The 13,776-nt window shown below is 38.5% G+C and overlaps 1 protein-coding gene across 1 annotated transcript in view; it reads left to right on the plus strand.

Annotated features, from left to right (window-relative positions):
- Positions 1-13,776, plus strand: part of PIK3R3 (phosphoinositide-3-kinase regulatory subunit 3) — a 135,243-nt gene that overhangs the window by 86,663 nt on the left and 34,804 nt on the right. The window contains exons 2-3 of the mRNA XM_008699270.2: positions 4,453-4,561; positions 7,129-7,227. Coding sequence (XP_008697492.2) covers positions 4,453-4,561; positions 7,129-7,227 — 208 coding nt within the window. The remainder of the gene's footprint in view (positions 1-4,452; positions 4,562-7,128; positions 7,228-13,776) is intronic.

The raw sequence follows: 13,776 nt of genomic DNA on the forward strand, positions 1-13,776 counted from the left end.
CCTTAGGCTGGTGAGCAACTGCAGACCTCAGTCAAGCAATTCAACTTTTTCTTGTAATGTCATGACTTTTCTTTGCTTCTTGGAAGCTTCCAGCATCACTAGTGGCACTTTGTATGGGTCCTCTGGTGTCATTCAAGGTTTATGGTAACACAAAAAATATGCAAGAACCATGGGAGATTACTTTTTACTGCAATATACAATTCACTGGAGAGATGAACTGTTCATGCAGAGATGATTAGTGTCACAGGACATTTTAAGCTGATACTCATAACACTTAAGCTCACTGCAATAGCAACAGGAGATGGCTACAAAATTATTTTAGTAGTACAGTATATATTACAGTTAATTTTAAGCAGTTATGATTTAGTACTGTATCTTTACCTTTGTTTACATTTCTCTCAACTGCAAATGGGGCCATGTACAGTTTGTAAGTGTTTGCATAAAATTTTGATAAATTTTAACTTTTTATGATTTGTGTATATTTTATGGTAGTAAATGATAAAATAGACTAGTATATACATACATTTTATGCATTCATGGTATATCTAACTTTTTCTTAAGCTTTTTGATATTTCTAGGCTATGTGCTTTATCTGCAAGGTTTTTCAAACTGTTGCAAATCTCCAAGAAATTTTCTAATGTATTTGTTGAAAAAAAAAAAATCTGTGTATAAGAGGACCCATGCTTGCAGTTCAAACCCCTGTTGTCAAAAGGTCAACTGTATAGTCATCCTAGTGGGTGTGAAGTGATATCTTTTTATTTTTTTTAGATTTTATTTATTTATTTGACAGAGAGAGAGAGAGCTCTAGCAAGCGAGGGGAGAGGCAGAAGGGGAGGGAGAGAGAGAATCCCAAGCAGACTCCACGCTGAGCCCGGAGCACCACATGGGGCTCGATCCCATGACACCGAGATCATGGCCTGAGCTGAAACCAAGAGTTGGATGCTCAGCCGACTGAGCCACCCAGGCACCCCTGAAGTGGTATCTTATTGTGATTTTGATTTGATTTCCTTGACGGCTGATATTATCTTTTCATGTGCTTGTTGGCCATTTGTATATCTTCTTTGGAGAAATGTCTTATCAGATCCAGTGCACATTTTTTTTTTTAAAGATTTTATTTATTCGACAGAGATAGAGACAGCCAGCGAGAGAGGGAACACAAGCAGGGGGAATGGGAGAGGAAGAAGCAGGCTCACAGTGGAGGAGCCTGATGTGGGGCTCGATCCCATAACGCCGGGATCACGCCCTGAGCCGAAGGCAGACGCTTAACCTCTGTGCCACCCAGGCGCCCCCCTTTGCACATTTTTAATTCAGTTATTTGTCTTTTTATTAAGTTGCAAGACTTCTTTATGTATTCTAGGTACAGTTTTATCAGATATATGATTTACAAAGATTTTCTGCCATTCTGTGTGTTGTCTTTGCACTTTCTTGATGTCATTTGAAGCACAAAAATTTTTAATTTTGATCAAGTCCAATTTATCTGTGGGTTTTTTTTTGTTCGTTTGTTTTGTTTTTTGTTGTTGTTGGTTGTTTGTTTTTTGGTTTGTGCTTTTGGTTCCTATCTAAGAAACCAGTGCCTGGTCCAAAATTATGAAGATTCAAATTTTTGGGATGCCTGGGTGGCTCAGCCGGTTAAGGGTCTACCTTTGGCTCAGGTTGTGATCCCAGGGTCCTGGGATCGAGTCCCTCATTGGGCTCCTTGCTCAGCGAGGAGCCTGCTTTTCCCTCTGCCTGCCACTCCCCCTGCTTGTGCCCTCCCTCTGTCAAATAAATAAATAAAATCTTTTTTAAAAAAGTTTTACAGTTTTAGCTCTTACATTTATGTTTTTGATCCATTTTGAGTCAATTCTTTTTTTTTTAATATATTTTTTTAAGCTTTTATTTATTTATTTGACAGAGACAGCCAGCGAGAGAGGGAACACAAGCAAGGGGAGTGGGAGAGGAAGAAGCAGGCTCCCAGCAGAAGAGCCTGATGTGGGGCTTGATCCCAGAATGCTGGGATCACGCCCTGAGCCGAAGGCAGACGCTTAATGACTGCGCCACCCAGGCGCCCCCATTTTGAGTCAATTCTTGCATATGGTATGAAACGGGGGTCTGACTATATTCTTTTGAAAGTGGGGAACCAGTTGTACTCCCACCATTTGTTAAAAAGACTATTCTTTTACCATTGAATTTTTGACAGTAAAGAGTTTCTGTTTTGTCTTTTTTTTTTTTTTTAAATATTTTATTTCTTAGAGAGAGCACAAGTAGGGGGAGCAACAGGTAGAGGGAGAGGGAGAAGCAGGCTCCCAGCTGAGCAGGGAGCCAGACGTGGGGCTCGATCCCAGGATCGTGGGATCATCACCTGAGCCAAAGGCAGATGCTTAACTGACTGAGCCACCCAGGCACCCCAAGAGTTTCTGTTTTGAAGAACATTTTACATTGTTCTCCTTTTCCCTCCATATTGTCTCTAACTTTCGTTGATTAAAAAAAATCTAGAAACCATCTCAAGTTTATAGAAAGTTACAAGTACAGTACAAATAACTTATTTTTTTGAGCCACCGAGAGTAAGTTGCCAACCTGATACCCTGCAATGATAATGTTTCTGTGTATTTCCCACCAACAAGAACATTTTCCTACATAACTGCGATACAAAATCAGAAAATTAATGTTGATGCATTACAATACCAGTCTTATCCTCAGCTTGCATTCAGGTTTTGTCCTTGTTCCAATAATGTCCTCTATAACAAAAAGGATCCAGTCCAGAATCACACATGCATTTGTCATGATTCTCTAGTCTTTTTCAATCTGGAACAGTTCCTCAATCTTTCTGGATTTTCATGACCTTGACAATTTTGAAGATTACAGGCCAATTTTTTTTGTAGAATGTCTCTAAATTGTAATTTGTCTGATGTTTCCTCATGTTTAATTCAGTTTATGTGTATTTGGCAGGAATATCCTAGAAGTGATATTAACATCCTTCTCAGTGCATCCTATTGGGGGCCCAAGATTTTATCATTACTGGTGGTATTAACTTGATTGATTACTTGATTAAGGTAGTGTTTGCCAGGGTTCTCCACTATTATTATTTGTCTTTTTATTTTTATGACTAATAAGCATTTTGTGGGAAAGCCCTTTGAGATTATATAAATCCTCCCTATAAATCTTTTGGTTTTTCATTTATTTATTTATATCTGCATGGCACATGGATTCTTATTTTGTTTGGTGGCTTATATTCCCCTTCTACCATTATTTGTATTGATACTCCAGTTGTTCCATATTTGGTTAATGGGAGCCCCATCAAGCTGGCTTCTTTATTCTTTTGTCATGGCCCCTCATTCTTTGAGCACTTGCTCTTTACTTTTTGGTATAGCATGACGTTCGAGGTTCATTAGGTTCTTGTTCTACCCCAGCTCTAGCCCAGTTCTACCCCAGCCCTGGAATCAGCTTTTCTTCAAAGAACCCTGGTTCTTTTTAGTAGAGAAGAGCATTAAAAACCAAGATCTGGGTGCTAGTTATGTGTATTGGGATGCTGCTGGTCTTAGGACTTCTCAAGGGACAGAGCTAGGGAATAGTTTATTCCCTATATGTATAGACATTTGCATCTATCTTTCTATTAAATTTCATGAGTTCATATCTATAGCTGTAATTCCAGTTCAAAGTAGAGGTATTGTTCTGTTTTTTTTCACCTTTCCATATTTGTAACTTCATTTTTAGACTATGAGAAACCTGGCTCCTATTATTTTTAATAGTTGTACTTTTTTGATCTCTATGTACCCAATCTCTTATAGCCATTGCTGCATTCCCCCTTGACACCTCCTAGCCTCCCCTCCCCCAAGTAGAAACTCTTCACCCTCATCTGGCTTTGTCCCATTGTATTGGTGTGCCCTCTTCTGAGGACTGTGTCCTCATTGGTTTGGTCTCCACTATTCTGTGCCACCCGGGCCCTGCGCCACTGCCCTTCTTCCTTCGTTCAGCTTTAACATCTCATGCCAGCCTGCACCGGTGAGGATCTCCTCCTCACCCTCCTCCAGCTCTGAGATCCTGCGCTGTGCTGCTGCCCTCCTATATGGACGTAATCCTCCTTCACCTGCTTTGGGCTCTGACACCAACTCTTGGCCATCATGACGAGTCTCACTTAATGGCTTTTGGACTGAATTGTTTGTGAAGGGGCTTCACATTGTCTTTTGAGAACCAATGAAGTTTTTTTGGACGTTTGTTCAGAATTAAAAGTTAGCACTTTATAAGAAGGAAAAAAAAAACCAAGTAGCTTGAAAATTTCACCTTTTAGGCAGTTACTGGTAGAGTTCTAGAAAGATTTCTTCTTTGGCTAACATTTAACATAAAATAACACTTTATTTAATTTATAATTATTTGAATCTTAATGTACATTGGTTAATGAGCTGTTCCTGACTGAGGAAATTAGAAAACAAATAGCAATTTACATCTACAAAATAATATTCATTTCTCTTCTAGCTCTTCCACCAAAGCCACCTAAGCCAATGACTTCAGCTGTTACAAATGGAATGAAGGACAGTTCTGTTTCTCTTCAGGATGCAGAATGGTACTGGGGGGATATTTCAAGGTAACTTGAATGCTACTATAATTCAATGCAGTTTAGAAACAAATCATTTTTGAGAAGTTAAAAATAAAACATTTTCATGCCCTACTATTTGTCATTTAAAGATTACCATTTTAAAAATTGTGAGAACACTTCAGAAGTTTCTAAATGCTGTCCTTCCACGAGAAAGTCTTTAAATTACAGGTGTGATTATTACTTTTAATACTGTATTAAGGATAGATTTCTGAATAAATGAAACTTAAAAGATTTAAGATAGCTACATGTGGTTTTCTGTAAAAGATAGTTATAGGTACTTAATTTTCTTTACCTTTCTCTGCTTAAGGCAATGGTTCCACAATCTTTGCATGCACAAGAATCAATTGGGGTGTGGCCCACGAATCTGCATTTAACAACCTCCCCAGGTGATTTTGATGCACTCTTCACATGCTTCATTTTGAGAAATTGGACTCTTTAGCAGTAAAATGCTTTTTAGGTAAAATGTGGTCTTGGGAAATTTTTAACCTAGAGAAGGGGGGAAAATATATATATATTGAATTTGAATATTCAAATTTCTTGTTTTTCTTGTATTTTGTTTTAAAAAAGACCTATCCATTTCTGTCAAATTGGGTTCAAGGTTGATGCTGTATTCTTCAATATGCTTGTGTTTCTCTTGTCTATTCTCTTCAACTACCAAAGTGGCACTCATTTCTTTTTTTTTCTTTGTTACCATTTTAACCATCTTTAAATGTACAGTTCAGTGGCATTAAGTACATTCACAGTATTGTTCAACCATCATCGTCATTCATTTCTGAAACTATTTCATCTTCCCCAAAGCGAGACTTTGTACTCATTAAACACTAACTGCCTTTTCCTCCTGTTCTCTCCAGCCCTGGGAAACCACCATCCTACTTTCTGTTTCTATGAATTTGACTACTCTAGGTACTTCACATAAATGAAATCATACACTATTTATCCTTTTGCGACTGGCATATTTCACTTAGCACAATGTCTTCAAGGTTCATCCATGTTGTAGCATGTATCAGAATTTCCTCCCTCTTTAAGGTTGAATAATATTCCATTATGTGTGTATACCACATTTTTATTTATTCATTCATCTGGAGGTTTGGCTTTGAACATTTGGATTGTTTACAGCTTTTGGCTATTATGAATAATGCTGCCATGAAAATTGGTGTATAAATGTTTATTCCCTGCTTTTTTTTTCTTTTTTTTAAAAGATTTTATTTATTTACTTGAGAGAGAAAGAATGAGCAGTGAGGAGGGGCAGAGGGAGAGAGAGAGAAGCAGACTCCCTGCTGAGCAGGAAGGCCGATGAGGGGCTCGATTCCAGGACCTGGAGATCATGACCTGAGCCGAAGGCAGACGCTTAACTGACTGAGCCACTTAGGCGCCCCATATTCCCTGCTTTTTAAAAATTTTTATTTATTATTTTTTAGAGGGGGGAGGGACAGAGGGAGAGAGAGAATCTTAAGCAGGCCCCCTGCCCAATGCGGAGCCCAACATGGGGCTTGATCTCACAACCCTGAGATCATGACCTGAGCTGAAATTAAGAGTTGGCCGCTTAGCCGACTGAGCCACCTAGGCACCCCTCAAGTCCCTGCTTTTAGCTCTTTGGGGAGTATACCCTGAAAAGGAATTTCTAAGTCATATGGTAATTCTATGTTTAATTTTTTGAAGGAGACTTAATATATTTTTTATTAAAATGGGTCAGAAAATTTTTGTTTTATAATTGTACAATAAAAGGATCTATTATATTTATTTATTTATTTATTTATTTATTTATTTATTTATTTATTATTTTTTAAAGATTTTATTTATTTGACAGAGATAGAGACAGCCAGTGAGAGCGGGAACACAAACAGGGGGAGTGGGAGAGGAAGAAGCAGGCTTCTAGCGGAGAAGCCTGATGTGGGGCTCGATCCGAGAACGCTGGGATCACGCCCTGAGCCGAAGGCAGACGCTTAACGACTGCGCCACCCAGGAGCCCCAAGGATCTATTATATTTGAATACCATTTAAATTTATATTCTAAGAACTTGTGGGTCTGTAACTCAGAGTCTTCTGTGCCCTGCCATATCCTGAGTGTTCTAATGTTCTTTCTTAAAGTCCTAAACCAACTCTGCAGGAGGAATTTATCATCAGTATAAATTCAAATTGGAGAAGATTATATTGAAAGGTTGTGAACTTAGTGAATTTACCCCCCTCTGATGGGACACAGCTACCAATGTTGCTTAAACACAACCTTCTTTCTAAACAGCTGCTGGTTTTTCCTGAAACCCTACAAGTTCAGACCTGCCTAAGGAAGCGCTAAAGGCTTAATGGAAATACTATCCCCTACAGACGGTTAAAATCTGGAAGAGTTTAAAAAGCAAATAGTCCTTCCTTAGGTTGTGTAATACCGAAAGTCAAAACAGAAAGATCATATCTAGGGGGAGGAATTAAATGACCTCGGAAGGCCCCCATAATTCTGTGACCTTAGAAATACTCACCTCCTAACTAGCCTTAGTAATAATATGTGAAGAGAACAATTGTTGATTACATTTTTTTCATTTTTCCTATGATTCTATTTTTCAGGGAGGAAGTAAATGACAAATTACGGGATATGCCAGATGGTACGTTCTTGGTCAGAGATGCCTCAACAAAAATGCAGGGGGATTACACTTTGACTTTGAGGTGAGTATTTTTCAGCATTTTGACTAGTGTTCTACTAGCATTATTTATTTCTGCGTATACAGAGATTTTTGTATTTATTTAAGTGATTACACGTTTTAAAATATTTTTACTTAATTTGGATACATAATTTTTAGTTGTTTGGCTAGCTATCCTTTCTCTATACGTTAAATATTTATTTATTTATTATTTTTTTTTTTTATTTTATTTTATTTTTTTTTAATGATTTTTTATTATATTATGTTAGTCACCATACAGTACATCCCCGGTTTCCGATGTAAGGCTCGATGATTCATTAGTTGTGTATAACACCCAGTGCACCATGCAATACGTGCCCTCCTTACTACCCATCACCGGTCTATCCCATTCCCCCACCCCCCTCCCCTCTGAAGTCCTCAGTTTGTTTCTCTATACGTTAAATATTTAAATGTCTTATATAAAGATGGCAACAATTTTAATTTTTATGTAGGAATAAAACAAAAAGGCTAAAATCCCTGAAAGTAAGTTATGAAGTAAGAATTATACTGTTGATGTTGTGCATGAAGTAGAAGTTATGGGCACAGCCTGAGGCTATTAATGATATGTTAGGAATCCACCCCTCTAATAACCCCATTATTTTCCTCAACGCAGACTTCAGAGAGTAAAGTTTAACGTAGTTTAGGCTGATGGGGATATGTAGAAGATAAAGCAGTTCTTAGCCTCTATCATGCCATCCATGTGGGCATATTAGAATTTCCTAAGTGGTGGATATATCACCTTTTATATTTACAAAGATGGGACGTATATTTTAAAAAAGTAGGCAAACTGCATCAGATATTTTTACGTTTAATTTTAACAATTAAAATAGCCTAATACAATGAAGTACTGTGATTTTTTTAAAAAGGGAGTATCTAAAGAAATATATAATGCAAACAGCAGCAATAACAACTCCCTTGTACTACACATTTTACATGCATATCGTATTATTCCTCACAACAACCTTATGAGGTAGGTATTATTAATATTTCCATTTTATAGACGAGGCAACTGAAGCTTAACCTGGTTAAGAAAGTTTCCTGAAGACATATAGCTAGTAAATGGCAGAAGATGAGTTCAGATCCAGATTTATCTGACTCTTTGCTGCCTTTCTGCCTATTATCTTTAGGAAGAATCATGTATTTTATGCTAGAAATTTGGAGTTTCTGGTAAAGACATCATAAGAAGTTAATACCGTGGAAGTTAATACCTTAGTTGTGCTGAGGAATAATCAAAGTTCTATAATGATTCATTTGACTCAGTTCCCCACACGCGCTCCAGTCAGGCTTCTGTCTTTACCACTCTTACAAGGACTGCTAAACCAATGACCATTTCTCTCTTACCTCAACTGACCTCTTCACAGCATTAGTCATAGGCACTTCTTCCTAGAAACAGTTTATTGTCTTGGCTGTTGTGACATCACACTCTCCCGATTTTCTTCCTAACTCTAGGCCAGCCATTCCTTTGCTCAATATCTAAAGGTTAAGTGTTCCAGGCTCGGAGTTGGGCCTCCTTCTCTTCTCTGTATTGGTTCTCCCAAGGTGAGCTTGTCCTGTTCCATGGCTTTAATATGCAGTTACATGGTGATGACTCATAAACCCCATCTCCAGCTCCGATCTCCAGAACTCCACATGCATCTATCCACTTGCCTACTTGACTTTGCCACTTAGGTAACTAGGGGACGTATTAATTTGAACATAGTCAAAGAAGAATTCTTGATCTCTAACCCAACTTCTCCTACCCAAACTGTTTGTTTCTCTTCTATTTACTTATTTTTTCTTCAGAAATAGAACCACCATCTCTACAGTACTCAAGTTACAGCTCTTTTTCCCCCCTCTTTTCCGTTATCCTCACATCCAAATCCATCATTAAACAAGTCCTACCAACTTTACCTCCAAATGTATATTCGTAATATCATCCTACTTCTCTACCACCCAACAGTAAGCCACCGTCATCTTGCTTGATCTTTTGCAGTCATTTTCTGACAGGCCTCTCAGCATCTTTCAATTTCTAATCTTCCCCACCCCTGTTGACCATATTTTGCGCTCAAACTAGAGTGATCATTTTAAGGTATGAGTCTGATGACTCCTTTGCTTAAAATTCTTTTAAGAGTTTCCCTACTGCTCTTATGGTAAAGAATTTGGATTTTATTCTAACTTACAAAGCTCTATTTGACCTGGACTTGGTCTACTTCTTACACTTCATTTCTTCCCTCTTCCCTCCTGCCACTACATTCAACCTCGTTTTTTCATACCTCAGGCAAGTGAGCCTTATTCCTGCCTCAGGGCCTTTGCAATAGGCCTTTCTGATCTTTGCATCTTTGTTTCCTTTTTGTCATTCAGATCTCTGCATAATTGCCATCTCTTCAGGGCTTCCCTAACTGCTCAATCCAAAGTAGCTATTGGAGGATATATATTGCCTCAATTTAATTTTCTGTATGGGCCACTTCTCTATTTTCTTCTCCTTCCCCACCTTGTAGGTCTCACCCCACTAGAATTTAAGTTCTCTGCTATTCGGGACTTTGTTTAATCATCATTACATGTCCAGACTCCAGTGTGTGATAATGGATAGGCATTGGACTATGGATGCCTAATAAGTATTTATTAACAGAATGAATGTCCTCATTTATCTGAAAAATCGTTTTAATCCCACACTAGGGCATTATTTTATGATGGTTCGATTCCTAAATGTAGCTAACTAAAAGCAACAATTTTTGTATCTTGGGATGAGGAAAAGAGCCTGCAAAAGTTCCATTACTTACCTGAAGTTGCAGCGCTGTTCAGGAACAAAGGCTGGCAAGGGGTCCCACTCACAGCCTCCTGGTCTACAGCCACCATGAGAATTCTTATGCCAGAGGCCTACAGCTGGAAGGGATCTTTAATACTATCTCATTCAACTGGGTTTCTGCAGCTGTTGAAATTCTCTGCATAACATTTTTCAGAAAGAGTCATTGAGCTTCCATGTGATCTTTCAGTCAGAGGGAGCTAGCATCTTCTTTTCGGGCAGCCCATTTTATTGTTGGGCAGCTTTAAAGTTTAGAGGGTTATCTTTGTGCTGGATATTATGGTAGGACCAGGAATAAGGACATGAATAAGATATGGTTTTACCCTCAAGAGTTCATAATCTCAGTGTGTAATGGTGGAATAGGAGAGATACGTATTTACTATACTTTAATGCATTATAGTGTTATATTAGAGTTCTCCCCATTCACCTCTTCCCTTAACTCCTGGTAACTGTTGTTTTACTTTCTGTCTTTGTGAATTTGATTATTTTAGGTACCTCATGTAAGTAGAGTCACACAATATTTTTCTTTTTGTGTCTGGCTTATTTTATATAAAGTAATGTTTTTAAGGTTTATCGTGTTGTAGCATGTCAGACTTTTCTTCCTTTTTAAGGCTGAATAGTATTCTATTGCATGTGTATACATTTTCTTTATCCATTCGTCAATGGACATTGGCAAGAATATTTTAAAGTTTTTGTTTAGCAAAAGGTCTGACATGTAGGTACTCAGTAACTATTTGAAAGGAAAGAATAAATGAGAGAAAGACAAAGGGAAGTTTTCTCAGAGGGAATGAGAGTTTAGCTGGGCCTTGATAGATTTTGTTAGGCAGAAAATTGATGGTCTTACTGGGGTTTAGTAAATACTTATAGTTCAGTACTAGTTACTCTGCAAAGGATCTAACAAAGAGTTAACATTTTTGTCGCAAAGAAGCCATAGACTGGTGAGGGCAACAGGAATAAGAAAACTGCTTTGAATTAAACCAAAATAATAGGAGAAGTTCAAACAATGTGCTTTGGGAGCTGAAAGGAAGTAAAGAGATATCTTGTTGAGAGGATATAGAAAGCTGCTCTTCGTGGAAAAAATTGCATTGCTGTGTATCTGGACGAAGGGGATAGATATGGCCATGTAGAATGTGGGAGTGGGAGGAGAGGTTGCAGGATTAGGTAACAACAGGAACAGAGATATGGAGGTGAGAAACTATAGTGCTCTGTTCTCTGAGATGCAGTCCCATTTGGCCCACAAGAGGAACAAAGTGGTAGGGGATGGAGGGTTGGAAAAGGGTCATGTTAAACAGCCTTGAATTCTAAAATGTGGAGTTTGCATTTAATATTGTAGGTAGGCAGAGGAAACAATTGCATTTTTTTCAGCAGGGAAGTATATATGATCAGACTATATTTGAATAGAAAGAATAAAAGGATAGATACCAGTAAAGAGTTAGAATATCTTGACTCATTGGGGTGCTTCGCTGGCTCAGTGGGTAGAGCATGCTACTCTTGATCTCAGGGTCATGAGTCAAGCCCCACTTTGGGCATAGAGCTTACTTAAAAAAATTAATTAAATTAAAAAACATAGAATATTGTGAATTGAGAGGTAATAGTGATCCAGAATAGAATTTATTCTTTAATCATTTAATATTTATTGAGTGCCCACAATGTTCTAGGTACTATTCTAGGAAAAGGAAATGATGAACAAGCTGGACATGGTCTCCTGTCTATGGTGTTTATATTTGGAGGTAGAGGTAGGATTAGAGGAGAGGGAGACAAAATAAACACATAAAAAATAACTTCACAGTATATGAAATGTTATATAGGAAATACACAGGGTTATGTGATAGGGATATAGGGAAAGGGAATTTAAGATGATTTTGAGAAGGAGGGCCTCTGTGAGGAAATGACCTCTGAAAACTGAAGGATATGTAAGAACCAGCCAGAACAGTGTTCCAGGAAGAGGGAATAGAAAGTGCCAAGACACTGATTTTTGGAAAGATTTGGTAGATCCAGTGAATACAAAGACAGCTGTAGCTGGCTTACAGTGTGAACCACGGAGTGTGGTAGGAGATGAACTTGAAAGTGGGAAGGAGACAGATGCACAGAGCCTAATGAGCCATGGTAGGGAATTTGAATTTTATTTCTAAGTGAAAAGTAAAGGAGAGGAGAGGAGGAGAAGAGGGGAGAGAAGAGGAGGGGAGGGGAGGAGAGGAGAGGAAAAAGAAAGAAAGAGAAATAAACCCACAAAAAACCACCACCAAGAAAGTGTTTTACGCAGGGGAATGAAATGATGGAAAGGTGGAGTACACTATTAGCTAGGATAGCAGCTCTAGGAAAGGAGTCGAGGAGTCAAAGTAAGAGGCAATATAGAGCTCAGAGCACAAGGAATTTAATAATAGAGTAGGTATAAGGTTGGGGGGAGAGTTAAAGATGACTGGTTTGAGCCTGCTGGGCTTAGAACGAATGTGCCATTTATAGAAATAGGCAAGTCAGGAACAGTTGTTTTATAGAGAACAGGGAAAAGATGTTGGTTTTTACCTGCTCCAGAACTTCCAGGTAAAAATATATCTAGGATATAGCTAGAAATGCAGATTTAATGCTTAGAGGAGAGCATAAAACTAGAAAAAGATTCAGGTACCATCTACACAGAGTAAATGGGATTTTAAGGGAAGAGTATAAGAGGAAAGAAAAGGTAGAGGCTGAAGGCAAATATTTTTAGGGACTGTGTTTAGCAGCAGGAAGGAGCAGAGGAAGAACAGTCTAAGAGTTGGAGAGAGAAGTGTAATGTCATAGAAGTCATGGGAGGACAAAATATTAAAAACAAATGGTGGGGGAGAAGAAAGAAGGGAGAATAGAATCTGCAAAGAATCTGAGCCTGGGGTAGAGGGAGGAGGCAGGCAGAGTCTGAATTTAGTAAAAGTTGTTGGTGATTCTCAGGGTGCCTGGGTGGCTCAGTTAAGTGTCTGATTCTTGATTTCAGCTCAGGTCATGATCTCAGGGTTGTGAGGTTGGGCTCTGTGCTTGGCATGGAGCCTGCTTCAGATTCTCTCTCTCCTGGGGCACCTGGGTGGCTCAGTCAGTTAGGCGTCTGTCTTTGGTTCAGGTCATGATCCCAGGGTCCTGGGATCGAGCCCCACATTGGGCTCCCTGGTGGGGAGCCTGCTTCTCCCTCTCCTGCTGCCCCTGCTTCTGCTCTCTCTCTCTCTTTGTCAAATAAATAAATAAATAAATAAATAAATAAATAAATAAATAAATAAAATCTTTTAAAAAAATAAGAAAGAAAATTCCCTTGAGCCTATGTCTATTTCCAGCTACTTCCCTATTTCTCTGCTCCCTGTTTACAGCAATACTCCTCAAGACAGTTGTTGTAGACATTTCTTTTTCATCTTCTTTCATTCTCTTCATTCCATTATAGTCCAATGAAACTTTTTTGTCAAGATTACTTAGTGATCTCTCCTTCACCAAGCCCCAAGATCTTACCTGGTTGATCATTTTCTCTTTGTTGAAATGCTTTCTTAAAAATACACCATGTTCTTAGTTCTCTTTTAACTTTATTAATTGCTCTCTCTTGGTTTCCTTTGCTGGTTCTTCCTCATCTGCCTAACTGCTACACATTGGTGAACCCCAGGACTTAGACCTTGGGCCTCTTCTTTTGTTCAGCTATGCTCCTTTCAAGTAATATCTGTAGGCTGACAGATCTTGATTTTATACCTCTAGGCCAGACCTTTCTCCTGAACTTTAGATTCTTCGAGTAGACTGCTGGATCAT

This window comes from Ursus maritimus, unplaced genomic scaffold (assembly GCF_017311325.1).
Source record: "Ursus maritimus isolate PB19 unplaced genomic scaffold, ASM1731132v1 scaffold_12, whole genome shotgun sequence".
NCBI lineage: Eukaryota > Metazoa > Chordata > Mammalia > Carnivora > Ursidae > Ursus > Ursus maritimus.